Below are 11,704 nucleotides of genomic sequence, written 5' to 3'. Positions count from 1 at the left end.
CAGGTACTATTATATTAAAGATGTAATCTATTGCTTATTTGAATCTTATTTCTAATAATAGGATGATTATAAGCAATAACCATATACATTTGATGCCACTTTATAAAACCACCAAATAAGGTCTGCTACTTCTTCATCATTTTACAGTCTCGGTATAGTAGATATAATGTTAGACCCATTTAACGTTACCCTTTAGTTAAAATGGCTATTACACATTTCAAAAGACATCAAAATTGTCTGTACTAAGATGAGAGAGAACATTATGTTATGTTCCCTATTTCACCCACACTGTCTCTCTCGGCAGTGGGTTTGTGGAGTACTACTGCCCCCTTCTGTTCGTCATATTTACACATCTCTCCAGGCAGAAAAAGATTTCTTGGCTACTTGATGATACCAATTTCCACAGAGGCATCAAAGGGACAGTTTGTGTGTAAAACTGTGCAAAATCAAGCTTTATTCTTTTTTTTCCCTCGGCATCAGCTCCTTTCATCTTCATCATCATTATAATTGCAATCATTATCGTCAACATCATCTCTGAAAACGCTACTCGCCAGAGACAGTCAGCAAAAGGAAAAAGATTCTCAAAGACACTTGCAGCTTTCATTTCTGGCGTTGGCTCTCACACAAAAAGGAGTAGTCTGTACATGTGCACCTTTTCCCAGCAATACATTTCATAATGGTCTCCAATGTCCTTATGTACAAAGCACTGCCTCTCGGTGCTCCAAAGTCCATTTATCAGGCAAAATGTCCATTTCAAAGTTTCCTTTCGTATAGATGTTTCACACAGACTCTCTTGCCTTCCAATTTACTGCTAATTCCAGGAATGTCCATTATCCCGATTCAGGCATATGCAGAATAAGTGCAAGGTCTAGTATAATGTTGAGAGAATACAAACCCACACGTACATACATAAAGTACATGACTAACTGATGAACATGATTAGCTATACAAGGTTGCCATTCTCCAAGGTGAAAACATAGGAGCGGTAAATTTCCCTCGGTAATAAGCAGGTTGGGATTCGACAAATGGGAGCCGACTTGGACCTTAACCTCGCCGCTGATCCACCCGTTATGTACATCTCGTAAAGTGCGATATCATGTCATTGGGAATGTAGTGCATAAACTAACAGTCAGTTGAAAATAGGACACGGCTTAAATGAAATCGATGACTATTACTATGTTATGAGGACAGACAAAACACCTCATTAGTAGTCCGAGTGGTACAGCGTATTTTTCTTAAAGATTATAATTACGTTCATCATCGTACATGATTCAATTGCTTGGTGATCAAAATTTTGGCAAAGATCTAATTAGCTGCTAGTCCAAGCAGTGTTGTATGCGTTGTAAAAGATATGTAGTTTGTAAACAATCTCAGTCCTATTCCACAAAATAATACTTCGGTTTGGAATTATTTTGCAAGTTTTCTGCGTTTTGATCTAGATAGTAAGTGTTCAAAAGTATATGCACTATGAACTTGTAAGGTAAGGTGGGTAAATGGGATAAATGCAATAAATGGGCTGAAAGCTCCTTGGACCTTAAGTATGAGACACTTTTCCTGCATAGATCCACTCTATTAGCTGGAGTAGATCTGCGTCCCGATCACACGCATGATCTCCTTCTGCACTTTAGGCTCTTGGGTGTTGATATTGGCATCTCCTACCTGTCCGTCCTCATACCTGCACACACAAGACAGGTTTCAACAAACCAATCAAATCTGGGTTCAAACATTTATTCCTATACATGTTTAGAAATGTAAGATCAAAATAATATAGGTCAGGACACACTGTACCCTTGTAAATACTCACACAAAAAAGAATCGAGTGCACACATGGTCAGACACCGGACACACCCAAATGTTTCCATGTTTCTGTAGATCTTTTGATGTAATTACTGTTAAAAACATGAATGTTTTAGTCAAATTAATATTTACAGTCAATAATGCTTTGTCTCTTTTTTGTTATACCTTCACACAGAGCAATGCAATTTAGATTTCGACTCTGAAGAAATCTTGATTGTATTGGACGGCTCTGTTTAAAAGAAAAGTGACAATATTGTAAAAAAAATGAAACAATATATGACACACAAAAGTATGAACACAACTAGGTGAATTGTGTTACCTGTGGTATGGTGTTCATTCGGTTGTATCGCTGCACTAGCTCATCTTTGGTGGGCATGCGGTGTTGTCCTTTCCCCATTCCTGCACACAGAAGAAAATCTTTAGAAGAGTAACTTTGGCTTCCATAACAATGTGGACGTAATCTCACTTCAAGCGATCTGAAATGGAGATTACCCTTGAGGTCAGCAGTGCCCATAATTTTACATATTAAACAACGTACACAAAAACTGGATGACTGTTCACAACGATGCACAACTGTGTAACTGTAAATGCATGGTGCCCTATGATCAAGAAACTTCGGCTGGAACATCTAATTAACCTTTAATAATATAATATTTTCCAGATAAATATATTCACATTTCTCACCATTCACTGAAACATGACGGAATTATATATTAATTTAACATGATTAGATAAGCACAATGTTGAGATTGTATTTCTTATACTGCCCACAGTACTGTGGGGACTTATCGCAAAAAATATGAGAAAACATATAAATATAGTAACGCCATAAAAGATGCTGAAACAATCAAACCTATTAAATACTAATGTTTGTAGCCACAACACAAAGTGTGATGATAGGCAGGGCACAGCTCATTGAACAGACCAGCAGCCAACATGGACAATAAATGCAGCACAACAGGTAATACCATGGAGAGACCCCACATGTGGAGATGGAGCTTCCCAGCATGAAAACCAAAGCATGTGACACACAAAGCAAACTCAACCCACACGGCGCATGACAGAGTTGCAAGGGAGCTGAATGGACTCACGTAGCGTCCAATGGTGAGGAATAAACCATTCATACCTGAGTATCCAAAAGATATGCTGGAGATGGGGCTTAGATAGATGCCCTTTCCATATGCTGCCCCATGCAGCTTGCGTTGAAAAGAGCAAGAGGGAAGTGTCACTGACCATTTGCAAAGCACCACCAGAAATCTTGATACATTAACTTAAATAATTTAAATGCAATGTATTGTATACAAATATTCCCATCACAGCACAACTGAACTTTGATTTATGATCTCAAATTGTAAAGACCCAGTGCACAATACACAAGATGCAAAGTAGTGAAGACTGGCTTGTGTGGTGATCAAGCTGCTACTGCACCTGCTAAAGTGAATCTAGTCAGTGATAGAAAGGTGAAAAAACAGTGGAACAAATTGTATGGACAGGTCTTAATAATACACTACATGTAAAAGCCTAAAGTTCAATGAGGCCCTGACAGGTCCGTATCCTTCTTTTAAAATTCAAAATGTGAGATATGGTAATGACTTGAAAGGGGAGAAGATGAAACACGATGGACATTAAACTTACAAGACTGGAGAAAGTTCTCGGTGTGGAGATGGTAAGATTCACAAAGTAGTCTAGGTGCATGAAATGTGACCAAGGAAAGGAGAACAAAGAGACACTTGAGATACATGAAATGAAGTGTGAGACGAGACCATGACACATCTGGAAGGAATCAAAAGTAATAATGGAGCGGAGATTCTGTGTGATGGCTGGAGCTGTGGGCAGACTCGCTCCTTCAAAACACAATGACAGAGGTGCAGCGGGTGTCAGCGCTCAAGGTGAAAAGGGAAAGGAGATTGAGCAGGCAGATGAGCACCCAGGCCGGATCAAACATTGACAGTTCAAAAAGTTGGAGAACAAAGAAGACATAAATGAATCTCTTCGCCGGGGAGAGCACTCCAGACTGAGGTGAGACATCTCAAAGATTTCAAACTTAATTGTGTGTTTAATCTATTTTCAGACGGCATCATCATGTCCTATAGCAATCAATATCAGTTCTGAGGTGCAAATGAGAAAGTTCGATGGTGTTTCATTCATCAAAAATCTTTACAGCTGACAAGTTCCACTTTCTTTTGAGGCTGCATTCTGCTATAATGCACTGACTTCCAATAGAGGCCATCTAGGCACAGCAAATAATGAAAGTACATATTGTGTAGCAGAATATCATCTCTGCCTCACAGTCTCATCATACAAGTAACAGAGAGCATGCAACTGCCTTTCTTTTTTTATAATACTGTAATCGTGCTTAATTAAATAGCTTGAAATTATAAGGGACATTGTCAAAGTTTAAGGAAAAAAAAACATGACAGGTCAGGCTTACATACCTGCAGCTTCGTATAGGAGGCATTGACCAGCCCATTTCTTAGAACAGAGTGCCAGTTCTCAATGTGGGAACCACTGTGAAAAGTGAAGAGAGTAAAACATAAAAAAAACAGCAGGTTGATTGTGCTGTGTAGCTCAAAACAACACTTTGTGGGTTAAATTCCCTAATCTATGTCTCATAAGTTGCTGAATAAATATTCATGTGAGGAGGAATTTTGTCCGCAAAAACGTGTATTTTAATGACACAATAACAGATGCCACTCGTGCAGCCTGGAGATCTACTGCAGAGTTTCTCTATTCCATAAAAGTACATTTCTGTTTTCATAGCTCTTCTTTTGAACTGAACTGTAGCTAGTTAAGCAAAGCTGCCCCTCAAATGCTTTTTTGCATCTAATGAAGTATAGTCAGCTGAGGTCCATCTGCCTTGATAGGAGTCTTCATCACAGATAGTATTTCTGGCTGCATGTGCTGGCAAAGGTTGATGGCCCCTCTTTCCAGCAGAATGTCCAGGCTGTGTGTGCCTGTTGGTTATGGTTTAATAAAATCTGCACTCTACATAAAAACCAGGTGCTAAACTGACTCATGTGCGTGTCTGACACGGTGTCCGGCTGTAAATCTAAATTATGCATGAATGTTTTGGCCATGTGTTTGATCTGCTGTCTTTGATAGCATTTTCAACACCCATAAAGTTAACAATTTATATCCTACAACTTACAGTAGAGTAGGAGCCTTATAGACTTTATGACAGACAAACAAGGGGCAAGGAGGACTCACTGGAAAGCAAATGTGCTGCCGTAAAGCTTCTTGGCAGTGCGGAAACGGGCTTCCTTGGCTGGTGGGCTGCTCAGCAGCAGAAACTGGTGGGATGTGTGCATGAATTTCAGTTGCTACCACAAGACAAATAGAATGAAATGAATATAATTTGTATGATTACTTTGATAGTTACTTGATTATGAAATGTGTTTTCTTACCCTACTCAGAGGTAGCTTGACAATATGTGACCTGTTGCTTGATATAATCCTAATGAGAGACCAGCGTAAGTTCAGAAACCGAAGTTTACACATTTTAACATAGACTAAACAATCAAGTCTCACCATTGCAGCAGGGGGTGGGCAAGGGGGTCCAGCTTGTCCATCTGCTTTTTAATTTCTAGATAAGAACCCTAAAACAAAATGTAAAAGAGGTTACAAATAAGTGTGGGTGCATGTTTAAACTACAAAGTACTTCAGTTTGTTTCACCTGGGTCATTTCTCGAATTGACATAACACTGTCTAATGCTTTTTGCAGTCTTTCATAATTCTTCTTCTGTGTTGATTGTTTAAGTCAGACAACCATTGTGCATGAAACGAAGAGAAAAGGTAAACAAACATTTTAGAAGTTGTATATGTCAATACTTCCCACATAAATGTATACCGCAGTGCATTTTGTATAGTCAAATGCAACAGAACGAGCCATATTGTAGTGAAGTAGACACTGACCTTAGGGTTGAAGGCCAGGGTTTTGGGGTCATTGGGATCTACCACAGATGGGTACGGCTCAAAGATGATGCTCTTTCGAGGCGACTCCAGTGCTGCTCGACACATTGCCACCAGAAGGTCCACCACCTGCAAGAACATGGGAGCAAATTATTTTTAGCTTAATACATTTTGACACCCTTTGCATAAAAAAAGATGTCTCATCACCTCTGCTCCAGTGGCTACTTCTTCTGCAGCTCCTGACATCACACCCAGAGTGTAAAAGGAGAACACACACAACTCTCTAGTGCACACTGCAGGCTGAAACAAAGATATCAATCAAGATACTGACTGTTGGGGGAACAAACAAACAAACAATTAAAAAGGTCATTGTTTTTTTACTTCAATCTGATGTATTCTCTCAAAATGCATGGGGTCTATATACAGCTTAATATATCAAGTACTGTATCTTTATTGTTCCAATATATGCCAAACTTTTGTAGTCTGTATCTTCTTTTTTTTTACAGTCATTTATGCTTTTCCTAAATGTGGTTATTGATTTTGCTTTGCATCAGAATTTTTTCAGAATTTATAGTGGTATTTCTGCCTTCTATACCTTCAACATTGAACCATTTTGAAAAACATGCTGCTCATCACAGACCACACAGTACTCGTTGAGAGTGGGAATCCTTTGCTCAGAGTACTTCATTATCTGCGGGAAAGAAAGCACAGCAGTATCCTCACTTAGAGGCAAAAAGTGGCAAAATGTAACAATAAAAAAAATTAAAAATAAATGAACAATCTGTCAAACTATGTGGTTACAGCTTTAATCCATGCGTTTATCTGACCTGCACTAGGAAGCCATACTCCAGTGTAGGGATGTTCTTGCAGTGCCCTCCCGCCTGGGATGAGAAAAACAATTCAATCAGCTGCCTCGTGGTAATCTGCGCAGGGGCCCTGGCCGCTGGGACAGCCACAGTCTGATGAAGCAAGTGAGACAAAACATTATGGGACAGGCAATCTGGTCATTTAACAGCATGGGGTAGGGAGGGACAAGGTGGGTGCAGTGCAGATGGCAGGACCAAATTGCAGGTTCAGAGTGGGTAGAAGCAGACAAAGAACAACAAATTATAGAAAGTAAAGTAACTGTAGTTTCATTATGACACTGACCTGAGTATTTGGTGGATAACTGAACAACTCTCCTTTTGGATTCTTCATTGTACAAGAGATAGAGCGGTTCATCAGGCGGGTCATTCTCAGCTCTGGAACACTGAGCTTTCCTTTTAAAACTGTGTCTTGAATCAGAGGAAAACTCGGAGATCTGCAGATGGAAGAAGAAAATGATTGCACTGTGTCTGCTTTGTAAAGGGCTGTTTTCAAGGGTTGATTGAAAACTGGTGTGTAAGTGTGTAAGTTATGACCACTATTGTAAGAAACTGTGTTTCTACACATATTTAGAAAATGGTGTTATCAGAAAAAAGCCTTTCCTTGCACCTCTCTACTTTGTACACTACATCCCCCGAGACATAAAATGCTGGTCGAGTCATGAAGTTGTCAAGACAACCCAGTGGTTAGTGAGGCTGACCTCCGTCCAGAGCACTCATAACTGTCAGAGCATCCTGCAGTAAGACATGGCCTAGAGGAGTTTTCCCTGTGGGGAAATTGTCTAAATGTTAAATTGTCAATCTGGACAATGCTGCGTCCAGGTTTTTGTTACTCTCTTTAATCCACAATTACAATACTTAAAGATTAATAGACAATTGCCATTTGTTTTCCCTTTTCATATAGGGCCATGGCTATTTGAGTTTATAGCTTATAGATTATACTGTAGTGAGGTAGACAATACAGATGTTGCTTATTTTATACACACACAGTACATTTTAGCCTTTATGTTGTCACTTTAAACATGTGTTTGGAAATACCATTGCAGGCAACACATGCGTGCTGCTTAGAGTACGGTGCTCACTGTGAATGTAGATTGAATACTATGAGAGAAAGCATAAACCTACTTAGGTATGGGTGAGAAGATGCTCAGCCCAGCTCGAAACTTCTTGATAGTTCCTCCAGCTTTGAACCAGCTGTGCCTCTTTTCTTGTTGGGCTTTAAGAAATTCATTACTGAGATGTTTCCACTGCTGAGAGGTGAATGTGCTCAGAATTCTGCAGAAACGATATACATATATGCGTATTTAAACATCGACGCAAAAACAAAAACATAAGGGCTATTTCACACAATGAAAAAAGTTTACAACTTACTTTTTTAGTTGTAAGCCGAGACTGAATCCGTCTTTATTAGAAGGCTGAAAGACCTCTACGGATGGCTCTGGAGAAAAACACAAATATCATTGTGTGTATAGATAGAGACACTTTTTTTCAAACATTGTAGCCACTGTAAATGACCTATTGACTATATTTACTCGAGAACATCTTACCAGGTCCATCAAGGTATTGTGAGAGAGAAAAACGCAGTCTTAATATAATGGGTTCTGTTCTGATTACTTTCCAAGCTGTTGCAACCTCCTCCTAGGGCAGACACACATATTTACACGCAGTTAAATACCTAATTAGAGTAATCCATTAAAGCTATGAACACACAGTGCATTACAAATGATGTGCTGCTTTGTAAAATGTCAACTCTGGAATATTAATGGAAGAAGTTGTAAGAATGCTGACTCACGTCTAAAAAGCCTATGTTAATGTGAAGGTCAATGTCCACATCATCAATCGTCCCGTACTCCCTGTGTACAGAACGCCAGACACAATGGATTTTAAAATAATACTGATGGTAACGACAGATGCTTGTGTTAAAATGAATGCTGTACCTGACGGAGATAGCAGTCTCAGTGTAAATGTCTTTCACGGCCTCAATGTCTGCATCTAACTGCGGGTGACGGTACAGGTCGGCGGCACAGCTCCCCTGTAAACATTACAACAGTAAAATATATATAAACAAATTGTCGGTGCAAAGACTCATAACACAGATGCTGGCAAAGAGCCCAGCAAAAGTGCTACAGCACAAATCCCTAGACCAGGGCAATTCAACTGTATCTTCGTGGAGGGCAGATTTTTTGGAAGGAGATGGACTGAGGGCAGGACATACAGTACTCAAATCAGCAACATGTTATTCTTGCTTTTTACCACCACTCTTAATATCCAAATAAATAGTAAAATAAACACTATGTCTACAGTTGGCTTTTAGTGAAGAAAAGGACATTACTAAAACAAGCATACATAAAAAGTAATCAGCGACTGGACCAATGACTGGAGCAGAGTAGCTGGAGGGCCGCACCTGGCCCCTGAGCCTTGAGTTGAATAGGCCTGCCCTCGGCTATTGTGCTGTACTCTTTTTTCTCCTTCTCAAATTTATTTAATGGTAATTACAAGCAATGTTTTTTTTTTTTTTTTTAATTCTTTATGTTATAGATTTGAATTTAACTTTTAACTTGCAAATTAAGATTATGTGTGCAAGTGACACATTTCAAACACGGTGGACTATAGCTGTAATTTCAGTTATGTTCTCCATCAGTGTAACATTACCACCAAAAATAACTAAGCGTCTTAATGTACAGACCATTAACAGCACAGTTTACAACCACTTAGTGAAGAATAACATGATGCAATGCAGTGATATGCGTCAATAAAACTGAAAGTATATGTATGAAATTTTATGAAAGTATTAACTGCGGAACTTGAATTTCAACCGTGCATGAATCTTATTACACGATGACATTCAACAAAAGCATGAGTCAGCATAGACATTCATGAATATTACAACATGCCACATAGAGCTGTCTTTTATAATGCATGAATGTGGAACAGGCTTTACCTGAATGCCATAGAGAAACTGCTCAGACTCATTCTCCCCATCTGACTCCTCATCTGTCCAGCACTGGCCTTTGATGTCCTGTGGGCCCACACATTAGCAAAAGCTTAATATGGTGAAGTGGAAAGAAAACAAGTCCTCCCGCCATCATCCTTTCATGTGACATTCTTCCTCTATATTTAGCGTCCACTGAAGAGCTTCAAAAGGTAGCTTTTTAAAGCATCAAAGCTAAAACGTTTTATTTTGGGAGAGTGCTTGATTTGGAATACGTGATACAATCGAATGTCAGGACAAAATGACATAGCATTTTCGGGAAAAGATCGCAGAATAGAAATTGCCTTACCATTAGGTCTCTTGATCATAGGCTCACTCAGACAGGCCCTCGGCCGTTACCAACCATTGCAGCCATTCCACGCAGTGAGAACCCTGCTGAAAACTGTAGTCGTAAAAACAACACAAAAACAACAAAGAGAGATTATGAAACAAAAAAAGCTGCTAGAGTGATGCCATTCAGTATAACAGTGCCCTCCTCCTCCTTTCTTTGAATCGTCCGCACTTCACCTTGCCATGTATCCTAGCAACAGCCATTTCAGCCTCCTTTCAGAGTGGCATTAATCACTGTGAGGGGAATGTGTGGGAGATAGTGCTGTACGCTCACAGCCCAGAATGGCCACTTTTCTTTGTTTGTTGTTCTGGTAAGAATATAATACAACAGCTTCTTCTACATATACCTTTCCTGGTCTTACGGTGTAGTTACATAGAATAGGCTCTAGCTCACTATCGGAAACCATCAAAGAGTGACATAACTGCTATCAGACAAAAGAAGCACATCATGGCTGCCATTCAGATTTTCTATCCAACATAAAATATACATTCTGTGAGTGCTGTTGCTACATATGTTTCAAAATACTGGATTGACACATGTATAAATCTTCTCTACGGCGCATTTCTCTAGAAGCAACCCACAGCCATCCTTGATTCTATGACACGGTTACCATCATGCCAGCATTGTCCGCCATTCATCTGACTATTGCCGTTTCTCATACCAATAGATCTGAGACAGTTCTTGTAACCCCCCCAGCTCTTTTGGTCGTCTCAATTTTCAGGCTTTTTAATGCAAACACAGATGCAGTCAGGCGTCTTTCCCCCTCCCCCTTTGTATCCCACACTTACCTCCAGAGAGGATGGAGACTGGGATGCTGTCCTTTCCTCAGCTGCTCCCCCTCTTAAAGGGCACACCTGCTTTTTTCTACCCCCACGTCTCGGTCTGAAATGATTACAACAAATCGGCTACATGAGATTCACAATCGTCCAGTTTTACAACAACCGCGTATCCGTGCCAGCAGTGTGTGTCAGCGAGCAAACCATCTGGTGTGTTTATCTATTGCAGATCTCGCTCCTACTGCTGTCTTATATTTTGCCTGACAACACTGAGAGCTCTGAGCATGCTCAGTAGTGCCTGGCAGCTGATCATGTGACTCACAGCTGACTGCACTGCATGCTTAGAAAAGGCAAAGAAAATGGAGAAATAAAGCTTCCATTTGTGTGTACATACACCCCTTTGTCCGCTTGTGTCTGCATGTTGCAAGTGTGCATGGGTTGCGTAACACTTTGATTGTTTGTGTGCAGTCAGTTATGTCTTAGTAATTGAGTGTGAGGCACACACTTTTAGAATAAGCTGATCATTGAGGGCTTCTATGCCCAATTATTATCCACAATAAATAATCAATATGAATAGTTTATTAAAGTATTTAAATATTGTTTAGAACTAAAATACACAAACATGTTTATATCAAACATTGTAAAGTCCTACAGTTTATTATAGGAAAATAAGTTATGTAAACTTAAAAGCAAAAAAATAATTAAAATAATAAATAATAATAATAATAATAATAATAAAATATTGTTTTGCATCCTAAAAAATTAATAACATTCTGTTATTTAAAAATATATTCTATGGGCATAAACATTTATGTGATTTTTAATTGATTGAAAAGTAATTAAGCTAAAAATTACAAAATACATATTACTATTATAATTGTTTGATGTATAAAACACAATAATATAACACAGTACACGTTATGCTGTCTCAGAAATAATATTTGAGTGTCCTACTTGTCTCATCTCTGAGCATTATATTCCCAAATCGTCTTAGTGCGCCCGGGCTGAGTGGCTGTGATTAATGCTGAGTGACATTA

General features: G+C 39.2%; 1 protein-coding gene across 3 annotated transcripts; it reads right to left on the bottom strand.

Moving 5' to 3' along the window:
- Positions 1 to 418: 418 nt before the first annotated feature.
- LOC306962175 (protein mono-ADP-ribosyltransferase PARP6) lies at positions 419 to 10,949 on the bottom strand. Of its 3 annotated transcripts, none has more exons than XM_079555255.1 (23): positions 10,680 to 10,949; positions 9,850 to 9,942; positions 9,510 to 9,587; positions 8,506 to 8,600; positions 8,361 to 8,421; positions 8,116 to 8,206; positions 7,940 to 8,006; positions 7,694 to 7,843; positions 6,855 to 7,005; positions 6,533 to 6,586; positions 6,301 to 6,396; positions 5,913 to 6,005; positions 5,709 to 5,834; positions 5,470 to 5,535; positions 5,325 to 5,392; positions 5,202 to 5,250; positions 5,005 to 5,117; positions 4,233 to 4,305; positions 2,924 to 2,993; positions 2,117 to 2,196; positions 1,963 to 2,026; positions 1,805 to 1,889; positions 419 to 1,675 (listed from the first exon to the last, which is right to left on the bottom strand). In XM_079555255.1, the coding sequence occupies exons 2-23, from the start codon at positions 9,850 to 9,852 to the stop codon at positions 1,573 to 1,575; spliced, it is 1,836 nt and encodes a 611-aa protein (XP_079411381.1). In that variant the 5' UTR covers positions 9,853 to 9,942; positions 10,680 to 10,949; the 3' UTR covers positions 419 to 1,572. The 3 variants fall into 3 exon arrangements, with proteins under 3 accessions (XP_079411381.1, XP_079411379.1, XP_079411380.1); XM_079555253.1 differs by having other exon boundaries at positions 421 to 1,675; positions 6,533 to 6,664; positions 10,680 to 10,948; XM_079555254.1 differs by having other exon boundaries at positions 421 to 1,675; positions 5,470 to 5,532; positions 6,533 to 6,664; positions 10,680 to 10,948.
- Between the last annotated feature and the right edge of the window lie 755 nt (positions 10,950 to 11,704).

This window comes from Gobius niger (genome assembly GCF_951799975.1).
Source record: "Gobius niger genome assembly, chromosome: 4".
Taxonomy (NCBI): Eukaryota; Metazoa; Chordata; class Actinopteri; order Gobiiformes; family Gobiidae; genus Gobius; species Gobius niger.
The sequence above is the reverse complement of the archived record's forward strand: the minus strand, read 5'-3'. Positions and strand labels throughout refer to the sequence as shown.